Source organism: Rattus norvegicus, chromosome X, assembly GCF_021556685.1.
Source record: "Rattus norvegicus strain SHRSP/BbbUtx chromosome X, alternate assembly SHRSP_T2T, whole genome shotgun sequence".
Classification (NCBI taxonomy): Eukaryota; Metazoa; Chordata; class Mammalia; order Rodentia; family Muridae; genus Rattus; species Rattus norvegicus.
The window spans coordinates 38,481,019-38,501,555 of record NC_141554.1 but is presented as its reverse complement, the minus strand read 5'-3'; the positions used below and the strand labels follow the sequence as shown (position 1 = coordinate 38,501,555).

The following is a 20,537-nucleotide window of genomic DNA, read 5'->3' as shown; positions in this document are numbered from 1 at the left end:
CAACTATTAAACTGAGAATGGGGTCTCCATTGGAGGAGTTAGAGAAAGGCCTGAAGGAGCTGAAGGGATTTGCAACCCCATAAGAACAATACCAACCAACCAGAAATCCCAGGGACTAAACTACCATCCAAAGAATATGCATGGACAGATCCATGGCTCCAGCTGCAAATGTAGCAGAGAATGGGCTTGTTGGGCACTAGTGGGAGGAAAAGCCCTCGGTCCTGCCAAGGGTCCACTCCTTAGTGTAAGGGAATGTCAGGGCAGGGAGACAGAAAGGGGAGGGTGATTGGGTGGGGAAACTCCCTCATAGAAGAAGGGGAGGCGGGATGGGATAGGGGGTTTGTGGACGAGAAACTGGGAAAGGAGATAACATTTGAAATGTAAATAAAAAATATCCAATTGAAAGAAGAAGAAAAAAAACCTATATGAAGTTGTGGGTGCATAGGGAGGTCAGGGTGGGTTTGAAGAGGATGGGTAAAGGAAGAATAAGATCAAAATGCATGTGTGAAATTTTCAAAGTCTTAATAAAATACATTTAAATATTAAGTGTATAAGAAAAAATTCAATAAAATTCTAGTTATGGGGAATTACCTGGAATGCTTACTTTTTTAATGTAGTGTTCATCTCAATAAAATATTAGAAACTCTGTATTTTGCAACAAATCAGCCGGATTGATTCTGATGTAAGTTGGAGGAGCCAGCAATCTACAGGGCAGGGCTGGTGAGATGCTTCTGTAGGTAAAAGGTTCTTGCTACTAAGCCATAGAACTGAATTTGATCCCCAGGACCCACAGGGCAGGGGAAGAAACTGACTCCCGTGAATTGTTGTCTGGTCTTCTGCATGCATGCCTTGGTGTAAAGTCCCCCTAAATAATAATAATAATAATAATAATAATAATAATAATAATAATAACAATAATGATAAACCTGTATTAATAATAATAAAAGGGACTCAGAGCCACAGAGTGCAGTCATGCAACAGCTATTTTTATTGAACATTGGATACATGCACTTGTCCAGTTCATAAATTATGCTCTATTATGTCACAAAATAAGAGTAACCACTTATCGTCTAACACTTTGAATGGTTTTCTACGCCAGAGTCAAGATACTGTCACAGAGAGCACATATGATGGGAGAGTAGCATTGGAAAATTTTCTGGAAAAATCCAAATCAATCACAGAGCATACTCTCTACCAAGTGAGCTTCACCCGGTCACACAGTTACACACATGGCAAAGTTAAAAGGATCTGAGTCTGTTGTGTTGTGTTGTGAACTTCTTCAACATGAATCATTAATCCTAAGAGTCCAGACAAAACCAAACTATGACATTATTTACATTAAATCACACATCTGGAACTCATTCTGAGTTATTTAACCCAGAGTGTATTTTTCAAAGCAATAAATATTTATGCTAATATTAACAAGTTCAATTATAATTTACATAACATGTGTCTAGTATTTAAAACAAAACATAAAATAACACTAAAGGAACTTGTACTATGTAGCTTCACAACTCACTGGACTGTGTCATCTCAAACCTTGTATATCATTGTCATAAGCATATCAATGTCAATAGCTAAGGCCAAGGTAAAGAAAACCTTGAATTCTACAGTGTGTCTTCAATATTGAGGTCCTGTGTTATACTGAAAAAAAATTCAAGCTTGTCTGGGAGTTAATGAAGTCTTGAATATATGAAGTTTTATCATCCATTAAAACGATTCTCTTAAGAAATCATAAAGTTATGAAAGTCTCGCTATGTTCTATTATTCTGGGAGTGAATTTTGAATTTGGGGAAATATAAATCTTACCTTCTAGAAATGTGGAACTCAGGGAGAGTAGGAGAGACAGTGGGATCTGGGATTCTAGCAGAGCATCCAGAGCTATGCATCTCAGCTACTGATTCATATTTGAGTTCCTGGCCAGGTTCCTTAGTCCACAATGTATTGTTCTATTAGAGGCCATTCATGGAGCCTATGCCTCCAGGCTTCTAGAAATCAACAATTGCCATATCTTATTCATTTAGTGAGGAAGCTGGTGAGTGAGTAAATGGCTCTGCCTCTGTCCTGATATCCCTTCTCCAGTGAACCCTGCCATCAAAGAAGGCTACATTGTGAATCCTTGGGTCCTCTTCTCTGACTTTGTTGCTGAGTCTTTTATCATTGAGTTGGTTTTTGTTGCTATTTTGAAAGGATTCCTCATTGTGTAGCCTTGGCTGGCCTGGAACTTACAGCAGTTCTTAGGCACCAGCCTCTTGATGGCTGTGATTACAACCATGTGATTCAGTTGGTGCTTGCAACTGAAGTATATCTGTGGATTGGGATGAGGGTGTGAGCTCAGGGACTTCCCTGCTTCATCAATTTGCAATGCACCTTAGCCTTGGCTCTCAGTGAGTCCTTTACCTGTGTGCTTTGATTCCCTTTCAGTCTATCACTAGTTCAGGTCTTTGGGCAATATCTAGAGTACCGAAAGAGCTTTGCAATAAGTCCTGTGAACTTCATCTCTCACGCAGTCTGGATTTGGGAAGTGATACTGGGTGGAAGAAAAGTTCTGGCCTATATGTACATCCTGCTACTTGACTCTTTCATATAACCTTAGGATTATTAAGTAATGGTCTTGACCAGGTTCATATATGAATGCGTGGTGACATTACATTCCTTGTCTTCCATCACATTCAAAGCCACAGGACCTCATTCAGATGTTGGATAAATGTTACACATCTCATGACCATCGTTTCCCCCCAAGTATCTTGTCCTGTGTCTCTGCCTTCCACTTCCTTATAACATAGGAAGTTATTCCCACTTCTATTCAGCCAAGAATAACCTTACTGACTCTTTTATATCAAGGTAAGTAGACTCTGTCCTGGAAACCAGGGAAGCAATGATTGTCATTTTCACAGAATGAGCCACAAAGACTAAAGCATAGTTAATTCAGATTAGAGCAAATGGAAATCAGATTAAATTGCTGTGTGGATGAAGCAGGTTTTCTGTAGCTCTGATTTGGACAGCTCATGTTTCAGTCCCATGGTTCCATGGGCATTTTAATTCAGTGCTAGATGGTCATAAGCAAGTGAATTTAATACCTTCTAAATTCCCACAGTAAAGGATTGGCTCTTTGGCCAGTGGGAAAACCTTCAGTTTAATGAGGTAATGAGTGTGAGAATACTTTATAGACCATGAACATGAGGTAAATGCAATATTCTTTTGAATTAATCATGGATCGTAATAGTATAACCCAAGGTTTCTAAATTGAACACATGCGCAACCTTGAAACTTTATGAAAATATTTGAACTCCATCCAGTGCATTTCTAACATAAGAGGAAAATTTGTTCTTTGTGTGCTATTTGTTGACTGCTCTAGATAGATATTCTTCTGGAGCATACACTTGATCCTCCTTTATCTGATAAAGGATATCTTTGAAGGCCCAAATGATATTGTAAAACTTCTTCTTATTTCCTTTGTGGGGGGGGGAGGGTGGTTATGTGTGGGGCATGCATGTGCCATGGAATATGTGTGGAAGTCAGAAGAGAACTTGCAGGATAGTTCTCTCCTTTTACCACATGGGTTCTTTAGGTGGAACCCACATTGTCTGGCTTGGTGGTAAGTGTCTTTACCAGTTGAGCTATCTCTCGGATCCTGAAGGCCAAAGGCAGAGTAATAATGGAGCAATGTTTAACATGTTGTGTCTGTATGCTGTGGTAGAGGGGTGGCTGGGAGAAACAGTAATCCAGACACAGAAGAAAGCAGAGCCTAGGGTGGTTGTGTTGTCATTGAATAACATGTGTGTGCATGCAAACGGGGAGAGAGAGAGGAAGAGAGAGAAGAGAGAGTGAGAGAGATTGGTCCCATAAAAGTAAAGAATGTCTGCTTCCTTTTAGCTCTTAATTAATCCCATGAAATTGGGGCCACAGATAGATAAATTTTGTAAAATATTCTCTGTTCTTCCCAGAACGCCAGGCCTAATTCTAATCCATTTTCTAACAACAGCTTCTTCCTAATATGGATGGGAAGAGAGAATATGGCAGGAAAGTGTCTCTCTCCCCATTTTACCAAGATTCAAGGTACACTGTTCATTCAGTTCTCATACAGTCAGGTCTTCAGAGCAACTGTTTTTATCTGGCTTCAGGGGAAAGTGACTTAGCCACCTTTTAGCCAACGGATGAGGGTGCCATTCAACATGTCATTCTCCAAACAAAGATAATCCCTTTTCCTAGAAGCCATCTGACACATGCTGGGGCTCAGAAACCAATAATTAACTGTTCTTTTTGCAGAAACGAGAACTTTATAACCCAAGTTGCCCCATGTCCTATAGTCAAGCTCATTTATTTCTACTCACTGTGCACTTTCATAACAAGACAAGGTTGCTTCATCTGTAGCAGCTTTTGAGTAGTTTCCCTATGGACTATCCATCCTCCAAGATGAAGAACCAAATTATTAGTGGGGCAAAGACGCCTTGCTAATGAGGCAGAAAGCTAGATTCAGCAGGGAAGAGCAGCCAGAAGAACTGGGTTGAGCCATTCACATTTATGAGGAATCATAAAATCATCAGCAGGGAGGGACTTTGTCTGCACTAAGCAGGGACAATCATCTCGCTGTAGAATATCACTCCCAATGGCAGCTGGACCTTCCCTGCCAGCAGCAGCCCTTCCTTGGTGGGGAGACTGCTTTGTTTATTGCTTAATCTATCACTCTTGAGCTGCCCGCCTCAGGGAGTCTCAATTTAAGATAGATTGAAAGGTAGTATCTGTCAATTGAATAAACACAGATGGTTTTCCACAGCAAAAATTGATTCTTTTTCCTTCGCCAAAGACTTAAGTGCTAAACGTGATTATCTTTGGAAGCCAGGCATGAAATGTCTCGGTTCCAGTCCCTGTGTGTTCTGCCCTGGCAAAGAAGGGACGCCACATGGGTCTCAGGTTTTTCATCTGATTTTAGGTTCTTGATTTTAAAATAAAACTTCAGCTTCCTTAGAGAAGAGATGGGCCAATTACATTTTTCCTAATGAGAAGGTCTAGCTCAACCCATTATTTAATTCACTATATGTTTTATCAGTTTTGGTCACTGGCTGACAAAAACTCCCTCCAATTATTTGATTTACAACTCACAAGGAAGTAACAAGATTTGCCTTAGGATACATAGCAATACCCAGACCTTGATCTTCTCACTGTTTGTCTAGTAGCTAGTAAAGAGACACACGGTCTGTGCCCTGATGTTGACTGAAGGAGACAGGAAGCTGTACCCTGTTCCTAAATCATCTCTAGAAGCAGGTATAGCAGAGATGCTAAAACAACTACCTTAAGTTCCATATTCCAGAATTTTAGACATCCAGAATGCTGTCTATGTTAGCAATTGTCTAGGAACAGAGCCATTTGTGTTCAAGGGTTTTGAAGGATTGAATCAAAAGAGCAAAGTTGGTCTCAAGGTTTGTTGGACCCACAGTTGTTTCAAGAAAGCAGGTATATGAAAAGCTGAAGGAGAATGAAGAGCAAGAATTCCCTTTGACTAGTGAGAAGACCAGGCCACACATTTTCTTATGTATCCTTCAGCTCTAACTATAAAACACTGCAAGTTCATGGAACTTCATTAATATGAATGATGCCAAGAAATCCCCAAGTAGCAGAACAACCTAGCCTATTTTGTTCTGCCACATGAGTGAGCTGGAGCATGGAAGAATGGTTGGGGTAGAGGGGTCTCTAAAATTTTGTGGTTGTAAAAGAAGCAGAAGTGTATTAACTGTTAAGGGCTGGGGCACACACATGCTCTCAGGACAGAACTAGAGGAGATGAGGAAGCTTAGAGAACCTTAGCAAGAGAAGGGACGTAGCTCTCTCTTCTCATTCCTGGAAAAAGGAGCCTAGATGGGGAAACCAGATACCAAAGTCATATAGATAAAAGTGGGGTTAGGGTAGTAAGACATCGTGGTTCTTTACCTCCAGTCTGTCTTGTTTTTCAAAGAGTGCAATGTAGTTAGGAACTACAACGAAATCCAGCGTTTATAGTACAGAAAAGCCCAGAAAAAGTGAGAGTGGAGAGGTTTTTGACCCAACTGTAACCACAGATCTTTACACCGCCTTAGTCCTAATGCCTAAAGCTCCCTTGCCAGCCAGTACTGGTCCACGTCAAACAACAGAAGGCCTCCTTTCATGTGCTGTGTGCTTGCTGTTTATATCCCACCCAAGCAGAGAGAGCTTGAAGTAAAATTGCCTTAGGATTTAAGGGATACATACTAGGAGACACTTGGACATCTTGGATTTAGAGTCAAGTGGGTCCTCATATTCACAGTCTGTCAGGATTGGCCCATATTTGAGTTCAGAAACAGTGAAAGCAGGATTTTTCAAATAAGACAAGCCCAACTATACTACAGAGCCACTTCTATGACTTTACAATGAGATGGAGCCATTAGTCCAGTCTTTTTTTGCTGCATGTGGGCTATTTCACACACATTTTTAAGCGGAAACAGATATGTACCCTTTATGGTCAGTTCAACAATTTAAGATTTCTGTGGCTTTTTTTAAACATATGTTCAGACACAATGTCACATTAGTAAAATTATATTAATTTTCTTTGTGGAGGGAAACTATATATTCAATATAAACATGATTTAATTTCTTCACAGAAAAATTTATCTTTCTTGTATTGAGGCTACTGCAAAGACAGTTAATCCTAAGCAAATACACTTGATTTAAAACATGTACATCAAGAATAAATGTCATCCTTTACACATTTGTAATAGTTACTACTTTGATAAAATGAACATTTTTCTCACAAAAATGATCTCTCTTCTATGGTAGGATGACACTATAGTGGTCAAAATTGGGTTAACAAGAATCAGAATTTCTATGAAATAAGAAATACGAGAATAAGTCATTGCTCCTTTGCTGTACATGGATCATTTGGTTGTATTATGCCTTAACATTTTCTATTGAGTGTTTCTTCTGTGTCCTCAGCAACATCTTTGAAAAAGTCAATATTTAGAGGCTTATTTTATATTACACCAGCTTCCAATGTTATAAATGAAGTCCATTCCTCACACATGGGACTCTTTTTTAGAGTTGGCTTTTCATTTTAGGAATGTAAATAAAAGTTGTCCCTTGGTTTACATATTATAGATATTTCTGGGGGAAAAGAGCTAAGCCATATTTTGAAAGCAATCAGCTTCTGTTTAAAGAAAATAATTCACAAAGCAGATAGCCAATGCATGGTTTCTCTGCTCTCTGTGTTCATATAATTTCTAAGACTTAATTGATCATACTTGCTTAGCAGGGCTTGGTGCTTTGAATATTTTCCAACTTGTTCCTTGTTTTTTAAAGGAAGATTTGATCTCCATCAGAAGAAGTCCTCACAAGTTGAGGCGGAAAATGAACCGTGATGGCTTACTTTGAGATACAATGGTGATTGATTCATTTGGACATCTCTCTCACCAATCGATATCACTCAGCCTCCTGAAGGGTCTTTGGAAGGTATAGAGACAACAATCAATTTCAGGGATCCTAGATATCTGTAGAATAGTACCAGGAGTTCCTTAAGAGTCGAGGCTGAAGGTTTGTCTAGACATACCCCTCATGGCAGATATTTCCGTTGATGAGGCTGAAGGTAGCTGAGGGGTTGGTGCTCTTGAAGGAGGTCATGCAGGTGGTACTTCTGCCTGTGCTGTGAGACCTGTTCAACAGGCTGGGCTGGCAGCAGAGAAGTTGAGTGTTGAACTGCTTCCTGAAGCTCTTGCTCAGCAGATACAGGGCAAAGGGGTTCACACAGGAGTTGGTGAAGGCCAGGAGGCGGGCACAGATGCTGGTGATAAAGTGGAGCATGGAGGTGTCCACCTCAGAGTAGTGGTAGGAACGGTACAGGTAGATGACATGATTGGGGAGCCAGCAGAAGGCGAAGAGGCCCACAAACACCAGTACTGTCTTGGCAAGCCGCTTCCGGGATTCGATCTGAGCAGGAAAAGAGGCAGAAAGGGGGGCGGCGGTGTTAAAGATAGATGACACAGAGAGAGAGAGAAATGGGTGAGGGAGCAGGGCCACAGAAAGAGTGTAATTGGAGCTGATGATAATGAGAGAGGGGGAAGAGACAAAGACAGAGACAGGCAAGACAGACAGACATATACAGCAAGGCAGGGGGGGGGAGAGAGAGAGAGAGAGAGAGAGAGAGAGAGAGAGAGAGAGAGAGAGAGAGAGAGAGAGAGAGAAGAAGAAGCAAAAAAGACTCAGAAACACACAGATTGACAAGGTGGGAAGCAGAAACCTGTGAGGCAAAATAGTTAGAACATACTGCGGAGAACAGATCTTTAAACAAAGTTGATTACATGCTTGAATGGACTGCACAATGAAATTCTAGTAAGTGCCCTCTTTTTCCTCCAGAGAGCATTGAGGCAGTTTATCAGCCATTCTCCTTCATGCCTTTCTTTGCTCTACAGTTAATTATTTCTTATCCCTTCTGATGCTCGAAACAGCAGCCAGCTTTATTCTTCCTCATTGGCCAAGCTGAGATAAGCCTATATTATTATTTTTTAATCTCTAGCTATTTCTGGATGACACGGTCAGGAAGGTGATTGTGCGAAGTGGAGTGAACATCTCTTTTTGCACTTCATTCCCTTTGTGACTTCAGGGGGGACTTCTTTCTCCTTAAACAATTTGGGGTACGGTGAGTATTTGCTTACTGACAGGCTTTTCAAATAGGCAGCCAATTGCATCGTCAACTGCCATTTCTCCTTCGTAGGAAAAGAACTTTGAAAAGGGAGCTCTCTAAATGGGGTCATCTATTCAATTCCATGGAGTTGGAGGTCTTTTTGTTCTATCATTAAATATATTAAAGATCTACATGTAGGTAGCGGGAGGCAAAACAAACTGCCTGGGTTTGGAGAGATGGCTTACAGAGGGCCTGAGTTCAGTTTCCAGCACCCACATGGGTGTAAGGCTAGTCTCATGGGATTTGGTGCCCTCTTCTGACTTTTGTGGGTACCAGTCATGTTGGTGGTATACATACATTGCAAGTAAATACTCACATAAAATTAAAATGCATGAATCTTTTAAAAATTAAAAATACTGACAAGGAAAGAAAAGCCAGCACCCTTAGTTTCTACTCTTTCTTCCTCTAGGATTAAATTGCAGAGGTTTATGGAAGATAGGGGGAAGGATAATATATTGGGGTATCCTGCATGCTGTGACACACTCTCATAATTTTCCACTAACATTACAAAATAGAAGCTATTGCTGGTATAACAATGATAAGAAAATTAAGGTCTCAAGAGGAGAAATCAAATCTGGATTAGAGCCATCATTCTGTAAACCTTTCTCTTTTCCATTGATAGATATTCCTCACGCATAGAGAGGGATTTCATGGAGACACTGTTTTTCCAGCATGCCATGTCCTTTGACCTTAGTCGCCTCTCTATCTGTCCCTCCAGCACGAGCCTTTCCTAACCAGATACTCCCTTTTCTTTCACCTAGTCTCAGTTTTCTGCTTCCTCTGTTTATCTGTGTGCTAACTCTCTTCCTGGACAAACAAAGCGTTTGGAAAAAAAGAAGCATCTATAGAACGCATTGCAGTCCCTCAAATTATTTTCCTCACAGTTCTGGGGAACTGAACCCAGGGCCTTGTGTATGCTAGGCAAGTGCCCTATCAATGAAGGAAACCTTAATGAAGAAGCATCACCCACCTCCTAGAATGTCAAAGTCAAGCGATGGGGCCACTTCTACGCCGTGTTTGTCACTAAGATTCAAAATTAATGCAAGGTGCCAATTGCATAAGGAGGAAAATAAATCTATAGGAAGCACCCACCTGCTTCTTGACATGTATATTTCCTTCCACAGGAAGATTGTAGGCACTCTGAATCAGATTTCGGGCAATGAAGTAGTAGTAGACAGAGATGATCGACAGTGGGATAATGTAAAAGACCAGAAAGGAAGCCATGGAGTGGATTTTAGGGTGCAGCTCATTGGAGTGTGGGTAGGGGGCACAACTAATGAAGGTTTGGTTGGTATCTTTCACATGAAAGGGGTGAAGGTCCGAAAATACAGCCTCTGGGATGGCCAACAGCATAGAGACGATCCAGATTAAGGCAGCTTTGAGACAGATCTTCATCAGGGCATGGGATGCCTGGATATCCATTGGCCTGACGATGGCTTTGTACCTATGGCAGCAAAAAAGAGAATGATTCTCTGTAAGTTGTTAGACATCATTATGGATGATAGCGAAGAAGCTGGTTCCAGGGTGTGGCAAGTAGCCTGCTGAGGTGCAAAATTTAAGGAGGTGCTCTCCCTTAAGTTCCTGAAAATGTTCACTCTGAATTCTCATGATCCCCAAAGTGAGTACCTTCTGAAATTTGGCACTCTAAGCATGTTCCTTGCCGCATTCTGGTTGCTCTATAATGCCTTATGAAGTAACATTCTATTCTTTTGCCTTTCCCCCTTTTGTCTATCCTTTCTCTCTCTTTTGAGTTTAGAGGTCTAAATAATTTTATGTACATTTCCCCTATTTTCTTTGTTTAAATTTTTATATAATGCAATTTATATCATTTTCTTTTCTCCCTTCCCTCCAACCATGTAACCCCCTCTCATGTGTGCACACATGCACATGCCCACACACATACACACACACACACACACACACACACATTTAAATATATAAGAGAATGTGCTGAGTCCATTTAGTGTTACTTGTATGTATATAACTTGAGTGCTGACCACTTGGCATTGAATAACCAATTAGGTGAAGTTTTCCCTAGGGGAGTCTATCCTCCACCCCCAGTATTCCTTAGATGCTTGGAGTTCTTTGTCTATGTGTGGGCTCCCATGAGATTTCCTCTTTAAAAATTATACATATTTATTTATTGTATACAATATTACATTTCAAAATATGTATACATTATATAAAGGCTAGATTGAGTAATTAGCATATGCATTATTTCACAGTTATCTGGTTTTGTTTCTGTGAAGCCAATTAAAAATGACTCAGTGATTTTCAAGTATATGATACATTGTTAACAACTGCAGTCACTGTGCAGCACAATTCACACTGTCTCTTGATTTTAAATTCTCAGAAAAGCTGATGTTCCTTTCATTTTTCTTAATAAATTTCAGAAATGAAAAACAAAGCAAATTGCTACCTAAATAGAGAGATGGAGACAACGAGCTTGTTTTTATTTTGTAAAATCTTCATGTTTGAATATTCACACCCAGTTCTAGGAATCTGAAGTCATTAGACATTTTCAATATTTCTCTTCTTTCTTCCAAAGAATGAGAATGAATAAACCATTGAGAATGCTATACACAAACGGAGGCCAGTAATTAACGAACTAATCTTTGCTTCAGCTTCTTACCCTCTTCCTTCTTTCTTAGACCCCTACTGCTTTGTGTCGTACTTCAACCTTACTGCCTTGGGTTGAAGACTCTGGGAAACCAACACAGGTCTGAAGTCAAAGGTACAAAGGTTTATTGGGGGTGGATACCCGAGCTAAACCAGCTGATGGACTATTTACTCAGGTAAAAGAGTTTCTTTTTCTCTCAAACATTTATCCAGAAAATATAGCTAGTTAATGATTGACGATGAAAAGGTTTTACTGTCAAAGAAATGATCAGAGCAGCTGTGCTTGAACTCTGGAAAAGATAAACAAAGTCGACAGACTGGAAGGTAAAGAGAATGAAGTAGACCAGAGAAACAGAGCCGATATGGTTCTGTGTCATACAGGGTCCTTGTATTCTGCTCTGTGAGCTACATTTGAATATGTAGTCTCATGTTATAATCTGAAGTGTTCTCTCATTGCCTTTTCTCTTGAATTACTTTGAGTGGGTTCTGTTCTTTGTGACCAAAAGAGCCTTAAATGAGACATTTGACAATAATGGCCATTTGAAGTTGTCACTATATCTATTTCCAGGATTGCTTCCCATGTGTCATTTCCAAACCCTTAAAAGAGTAAGCTACCTCTTTAAATTGTACTCAAGGGATAGGTACCCAAGTGCTTATGTCTCTCCATTGTACCTCTGCTTCCCTCTTTCTCTTCGTGCTCTATCCCACAGTCTCCATACATGTGAAGCCAATCCTTCTGTATCCCAGCTTAAGTGTCATCTTCAAGATTTTGCAGGCAAATTGATGCCTTAAACTGTCCCATTCATTCTCCCAATCTATCTAAAATTTTGATAGGGTTATCAGCTCTTATCATAACTATGCACTGTCTTTAGATAATTACCTAAGATCTAGGGTACTGAGGATTAACCATTAACCCAAGACTTTACTCATGTAAGCTACACAAGCTCTGTATAAAACACTAGATTTCTTTTTAATTTTCATTTTGAGGCAGTCCCTATAAATTTCCTAGGTTTGTCTTGAACATTGTGTAGCTCAGGTAGGCTTGGAATTTTGCAACTCTCCTACCTCTGCCTCCACCCCCATTTTTATTGGATATTTCCTTTACATACATTTCAAATATTATACCCCTTCCCAGTTTCCCCTCCAGAAACTTCCCATTCCATCCCCCACCCCTGCCACTCCAATGGTGCTTCTCCCTACCCACTCCCTCCAGCCTCCCCACCCTTGCATTCCCCTACACTAGGGCATCAAGCCTCCACAGGACCAAGGGCCTTTCCTCACACTGATGCCCAACAAGGCCATCCTTTGAAAGCTATATAGGCTGCAGCACCCAGCCAGACTTTAATTTATTGTTTGCTAATGTTTTATTGGAATGACTTTTCTATTTGATTTTTTTTTAAATCAGCTTTCTGAGGTCTGAAGATTCTGGCTTCTCTCCATTTTTTTCTATATCATGTAGAATGTTTCAAGTCTTCCTTTTGTACATGGTTAAGTAGGAACTCAGCAAATACTTGCTATTGGTTGCCAAATATAACTTCCAGAAGATTCTTTTATTACCACATTCTCACAAGTGGGGGCCGGGCTTCATTATTACACACATAGTAAGACTCATTCTTCTCTACATGGGCAAATTTACTTTGCGCAAGACAATTCTTTTCACTGCTCAAAATACCTGGGCTTCATTTTTCTGGTACCAACATTGGAATGGGAGAAGGATGGTCTTCACAAAATTAATGTGTCAAAGACTCAAACTGATTGGCTCCTGAGTCCAAGATTGGAAACCTTTGTCTGCAGAAAGGCATGGCATTTATTCAAATGGTCTTTTGTTTCATTATTTTATTCAAATAGTTCAGGCCTTGCTTGTCTATAATTACCTACCATAGTCAGTAGGAATTGTTGAATATCAACCCTTTAAAACTCCCAATACAAACCAAATGTTCATTCTACAGGGAAGATTGGTCTAGAAGAAAACAAAATGAGCAAACTATTCTCTGAGCTAATTGACACGTTGCATGCATTTAAATGAGAATCCTCCTGATAAACATTGACAAAACTCCAAAAGCCTGGATTTATATTCCCTTGAGAATAGCACCTATAATCCCCTTGAAGAAATGAGAGGCTGTCATTAATTGACTTGTAAGATGCCTGCAACCAAGAGCACAGAGCAATGGAATCTTTACAATTTTTTTCATAGAATATATTCTGATAATGCATTTCCTTCCCTCAACACCTCCCAAATCCTCTTCACATCCCCCTTTGAACCATTTTAGCAAACAACTTAGTGGTCCTTGAAGCAGATCCAACTGTTATGTTTTAAATATGTGATTCCTTACTGTTATCCTTTCCTAATTTTTCTTCAGGTGGTCCTTTCCATCCCATCTTAATATACTGACTCATAACATAGATTTGTGATCAAAACAGAATCCCCAGTGACATGGATGGATGGTGGGAGGGGTTGAGGTTAAAAAAGAAAAGGACACAAAGAAGCAAATTGGAGAAGAATGGAGAAGGAAGTAGGAAATAGGAAAAAAGTTGGGTAACTGGAGATGAAATAAAGAATAGTCTGACTTGGAGGTGGATAGTAGAGAGTGAGGAGGGGACAAAATTTTGTAAGGTGGGAGAGAGGAGGAAAAAGGAGAATCAAGATGGAGAAAGATGACCCAGATCTGGGTGGTCTTGAATGGCCAAGGTAACTGGGATGGATTTCTGTAGACAAATTTATCTTATCTAGTTGGGCAGTTTATATCCTTATCAATTAGTTATAAGTTCATTTCATTGTGTGGATGAATTGCCAATAGAGAATTTAACATGTAAATGTAATTGCTCAATTACAAGTTTCTGGAACTTTGATTTTACTGGGCTAAAGAGGACAGTGTGTGAAAGAAATGGCTGAGAGGCAGTTGGAGCATGCGGATCTGGTTCTGTTGCCTGCGTGCAGGGCTCGCAGAACAAGTTCTCTCTCTCTCTCTCTCTCTCTCTCTCTCTCTCTCTCTCTCTCTCTCTCTCTCTCTCTGTGTGTGTGTGTGTGTGTGTGTGTGTGTGTGTGATTCATGGTAACTACCACCTAGGTGACTGCATGGAGATAGCTGGTAGTGGGCAGCTTGTGTACAGAATGGCAGAGTAACAGCCAGAGCAAGCAGATTCGGCTCACAGGAACTGATAGAAAATGTTCCTTTTTAAATTTTGACTGCAACACTGATTTTTTAATATGACTCTATTGTTCTGTCATACCCTCACCAATGTATTCACCTGGAATTTGTCAGTGTGCCTTGCTGCCCCTAAGGAAGCTAGCATCAGAGCAGTAAGTAATTGAAGGGGAATTGTACACTTAGAGGAAAAGTACCTGTGTTCTTTTCTCAAGAATTGTTAAAGTGTGAGCAAGGTTGTCACTCAAAAAGTAGTAACTCTCAGTGAAACACGACTCCACCATGTGAAATACATACCTTCCAAGCAAGCTATAGGCGTTAGGAGCACATGGCTGAAGATTCTGAATATTTGCACACTTGATACAATTGTATACCTTGTTTCCCTATCCAAGGCTTGTTAGAAGTGATATGAACAAAGAAAAGTTGAGCATAGGGTTGAGGTCAATCTTTCTTCCCTACTGTAGAAGTACCAAAGAAGATTTTCATTCACATTAAACAAAAGATGATGAATGAAATGACACAAGGACGCACTCAGCTTCAAATACACAGTAAAGGCACTCCTCATGTGCTAGTTGGGAACACCACTCACTTGGTACAGAAAAATATGAACATGCACCTGTGTTATTTTATTTATAAATAATATACATGTACAGTAAGAAAACGTTAAATTTATACCCACTTTGAAACATAGATAGTCTTGAACTGTACATCTGAAGTAGAAAATGTATAACAGGAACCTCAAATACATTATGATGCCAGTCAGAAGGAAGTCTTGGAGTATAAGGGATTTGTATATATGAACATAGAAAGCACATTGAAGAGTCTTCCTAGGACAGTTTTAGCAATAAAATTAGAGCGGTGGTAATACATAATTCACTGAATTTAAAGCTATTCATAAATCTATACCATTTTTATTATTTGTTTTTTGTTTTGTTTTATGTGTACGAGTGCACGAGTTTATGTGCCCCATGTGCATGTGAGAGCCTGTAGAGACCAGAAGACAGTGTCAGAGTCCCTGGAGCTGCAATTTACAGGCAGCTATAAGCTACCAGACATAAGACCCAACTCAGTTCTCTATAAAAAGCGTTGCCTGAATGAAACATATTTGCAGCCTTTCTTTGAAAAATAATGAACAAAAGAAACAAAGGCCAGCTCATAAAGCAGAAATATGTCTAGATGATGCCCATTTGTAACCATTTGTAATCATTGATTTAGGTGAAAGTAGTAAAGCCATTCATTGGGTTAGAGGTTTGGGAGTGACAGGATATTCACACAATGTGCTCACCAAGTTACAAGTGGGAATTTTTTTCCTTTTTGAAAGATGAATCTGGAAGTTAACCCATAATATATCAAATGTAAGGGCAATTATTCCTTTCAACAGAGAAGGCACATGATACAATGCTTATGGCACTCTCAGAGGTCCAGAAAATACTTTATTGTATTTAAAAGTTTGAAAAATAAGACTGATCTCATTTTTTATATATACACCAATGCACTCATGAAACTAAATCTTCGATTTGCAATCCTCCTGTCTCAGGCCCTGAAGTAGGTCCTGAATCATCAGATTGGCTACATGTATGATCAGTATTCTTGGTCAAACCATTTAGCCAGAATCTAAACGTTGCAAGGGGAGGTAAAACAAAATTCTGGCACATTTTAGAAGATCATGTTCATTGCAACTATAACTAAATGGCAAGAACCTACTGCTAAAGAGACCACATACTTTGTCGCAGAATATAGAGAAATAAAGCTTGACATTTTCTCCATATTGCCTAGTTTTCTACTGCCAGAGATGACAATGTAGGCCACTTGGATGAGGTGGAGTAGGAGCAAAATCATTAGAAGAATTACCCAGCATTGAACCCTGTATGGCACAGTAACCTGGCAGACAAGAAGCCCCCACCTGTGCAATAATGCAATGACTGTCACAGAGGTAACCAGCCCTTTTATGATTGAGTTCGAGGATTGCTCCACAGAAAGGATTCATGCCTGATACTATAAACCTGGTCAGTAGTTGATGGTTGGGAAGATCATGCACCCAAGAGAATGTATTACTCTTTTAAATAGATGTGTCAAACTACCATCTAAATATGTTTGAGGCTGGAGAGATGGCTCTGCAATTAAGAGCACTCACTGCCCTTACAAAGGACCAGGTTTGTTTTCCAGCACTCATATGTCAGGTTACAACTGTCTATAATTCCAGGTCCAGGAGATCCAGTTCCATGGGTACTTGGCACACAAGCAGTGTACATGCAGACAAAACACTCAGACGCATAAAATAAAAATAAATAAATCATTAACCATGTATTTACATTTATATCCATAGGTCTGTGCTGCTTTCAATCTTGGTCAGTAAAACTTCTTTTTTCAGTGGGTTGCACTCCATGCAGAGACTTATAACTGACAAAAGGGTTTGGAACAACTGTTGGATGTTCAGCTCTAAATGGGTCATCTATGTTAACTTCCACGTTCAAGTCTCAAGGGACATCTCAGAAGGTTTAAATAATATAGGTAGAGAATGCCGTGAAATGCTGACTTCTGGATATGAGATGGCTGTTGCACTCATGAACTCATAGAAGTTGTGGTGATTGGTGCAGGATCAAGCCAATCAAAATCAGGAGAATTAAGAGTTCAAACTTGGAGACACGTTAGGAGTGCATGGGGCACAGGGGCCACAGGGCGGCCTAGGACAAGACCCTGCTGGACTCCATCTGTGCCCAGAGCTGGGGTTGTCTCACAGCCATAGGACACAAAACTTGCCCACAGAGAGCCAGCCTGCCAGGAGTGCTCTCCCTCCTAGGCCTTCATCCCCCAGATAGGACCCCACTTTCTCTCCATTGACTGTCCAAGGAGAAACCTGCTGGAAGCGCACAGGGTTCAAGAGCCACCAGGCAGCCTGGGACAAGACCCTTCTGGTCTCCATCTGTGCCCAGGGCTGTTCTCAGACAAAAAACATGCCCTGAGAGAGCTGGTCTCCCAGGAGCACTCTCACTCCTAAGATTACAGCCTCACAGGTTCACAGACCCAAAGGAAGGACAAGCTCCAGTCAGAGACAGCAAGACCAACTAACATCAGAGATGGCCAGATGGCAAGAGGCAAGCACGAGAACATAAGCAACAGCAACTAAGACTACTTGGCACCATCGGAACCTAGTTCTCCCACCACAGCTAATACTGGATATCACAACACACCGGAAAAGTAAGATTTGGATTTAAAATCACATCTCATGATTGTAATAGAGAACTTTAAGAAGGACATAAATAAATCCCTTAAAGAAATACAAGTCAACACAGGGAAATGAGTAGAAGCCCTTAAAGAGGAAACACAAAAATCCATTAAAGAATTACAGGAAAACAACCAAACAGTTGAAGGAATTGAACAAAACCATCCAGGATCTAAAAATGGAAATAGAAACAATAAAGAACGCACAAAGGAAGACAACCCTAGAGATAGAAAACCTAGGAAAGAGATCAGGAGACATAGATACAAGCATCACCAACAGAATACAAGAGATAGAAGAGAGAATCTCAGAGGCAGAAGATACCATAGAAAACATCGACACAACTGTAAAGATAATGTAAAATGCAAAAAGTTCCTAACACAAAACATCAAGGAAATCCAGAATACAATGAGAAGACCAAACCTAAGAATAATAGGTATAGAAAAGAGCAAAGATCCCCAACTTAAAGGGCCAGTAAACATCTTCAACAAAATTATAGAAGAAAACTTGCCTAACCTAAGGAAAGAGAGGCCCATGAATATATATGAAGACTGCAGAACTCCAAATAGATTGGACCAGAAAAGAAATTCCTCCCATCATATAATAGTCAAAACACAAAATGCACTAAACAAAGAAAGAATATTAAAAGCAATAAGGGGAAAAGGTCAAGAAACATATAAAGGCAGACCTATCAGAATTACACCAGTCTTCTCACCAGAGACTATGACTGCTAGAAGATCCTGGACAGATGTCATACAGACCCTAAGAGAACACAAATGCCAGCTGAGGTTTCTATATCCAGCAAAATTCTCAATAAACATAGATGGTGAGACCTAGATATTACATGACAAAACCAAATTTATACAATATCTTTCCACGAATCCAGCCCTACAAAGGGTAATAGATGGAAACCTCCAACACAAAGAGGGAAACGACACCCTAGCAAAGGTGAGAAACCCAAAAGAAGATAGCCACGAAAACAATTCCACCTCTAACAACAAAAATAACAGGAAACAACAACCACTATTCCTTAATATCTCTTAACATCAATGGACTCGATTCACCAATAAAAAGACAGAGACTAACATACTGGATATGTGAACAGTACCAAGCATTTTGCTGCATATAGGAAATGCACGTCAGTTACAAAGACAGACACTAACTCAGAGTAAAAGGCTGGAAAAAAGTTTCCAAGTAAATGGTCCCAATAAACAAGCTGGAGTAGCAATTCTAATATCAAATGAAATCGACTTTCTATCAAAAGTTATCCAAAAAGATAAGGAAGGACACTTCATACTCATCAAAATAAAAAAAAAATCTACCAAGATGAACTCTCAGTTCTGAACATCTATGCTCCAAATGCAAGAGGACTCACATTCATAAAAGAAACTTCATTAGAGCTCAAAGCACACATTGCACCACAGACAAAAATAGTAGGAGACTTCAACACTCCACTCTCATTAATGGGCAGATCATGGAAACAGAAACTAAACAGAGATGCAGTGAAAGTAACAGACATTATAAAACAAATGGATTTAACAGATATCTATAGGACATTTCATCCTAAAACAAAAGAATATACGTTCTTTTCAACACCTCATGGTAATTCTCCAAAACTGACCATATAAATGGTAACAAAACAGGCCTCAATAGATAAAAGACTGAAATATCTCATGCATCCTGTCAGATCACCATGGACTAATAAGGCTAGTCTTCAACAACAACAACAACAACAACAACAACAACAACAACAACAACAACAACAGCCAAACAAAAGAAAGCCTACATACACATGGAAGCTGAACAATGCTCTATTCAATGACTACTTGATCAAGGAAGAAATAGAGAAAGAAATTACTTTTTAGAATTTAATGAAAAAGAAGGAACGACATACCCAAACATATGGGATACAATGAAAGCAGTGCCGAGAGGAAAGCTCATAGCTCTGAGTGCCTCCAAAAAGAAACAGGAGAGAGCATACACTAACATCGTGACAGCACACCTGAAAGCTCTAGAACAAAAAGAAGCAAGTACACCCAGGAGGAGTAGAAGGCAGGAAATAATCAAACTAAGACCTGAAATCAACCAAGCAGAAACAAAAAGGACTATACGAAGAATCAACAAAACCAGGAGCTGGTTCTTTCAGAAAATCAACAAGATAGATAAACCCTTAGACAGACTAACCGGAGGGCACAGAGACAGTATCCAAATTAACAAAATCAGAAATGAAAAGGGAGACATAACAACAGAAACTGAGGAAATTCAAAAATTTATCAGGTCTTGCTACCAAAGCCTATGTGCAACAAAACTGGAGTATCTGGGCGAAAAGGATAATTTTCTAGACAGATACCAGGCACCAAAGTTAAATCAGAATCAGATAAACCATATAAACAGTCCCATAACCTATAAAGAAATAAAAGCAGTCACTAAAAGTCTTCCAATCAAAAAACATCCAGGACCAGATGTGTTTACAGCAGAATTCTATTAGATCTTCAAAGAAGACCTAATACCAATAATCTTCAAACTATTCCATAAAATAGAAAGAACACTGCCCAATTCATTCTTTGAAACCACAATTATGCTTATACCTAAACCAAAGACCCAACAAAGAAAGAGAACTTCAGACCAATTTCCCTCACGAATATTAATGCAAATATCCTCAGTAAAAGTTTTGCAAACCGAATTCAAGACTATATCAAAAGGATCACTCACCATGGCCAAGTAGGCTTCATTCCAGGGATGCAAGAATGGGACAATATATGGAAATCCATCAATATAGTCCGCTATATAAAAAAAAAACTCAAGGAAATAAAAAACGGATGATCATTTCATTAGAAGCTGAGAACCATTTGACAAATCTCAACACC

General features: G+C 39.7%; 1 protein-coding gene across 1 annotated transcript in view; it reads right to left on the bottom strand.

The window, feature by feature from the left end:
* Positions 1-965: 965 nt before the first annotated feature.
* The window catches only part of Grpr (gastrin releasing peptide receptor), a 46,907-nt gene continuing 27,335 nt past the window's right edge, over positions 966-20,537 (bottom strand). Inside the window, 2 exon segments of the mRNA NM_012706.3 lie at positions 966-7,931; positions 9,778-10,129. Of these exon segments, the coding sequence (NP_036838.2) occupies positions 7,545-7,931; positions 9,778-10,129 (739 nt within the window). The 3' untranslated portion in view covers positions 966-7,544.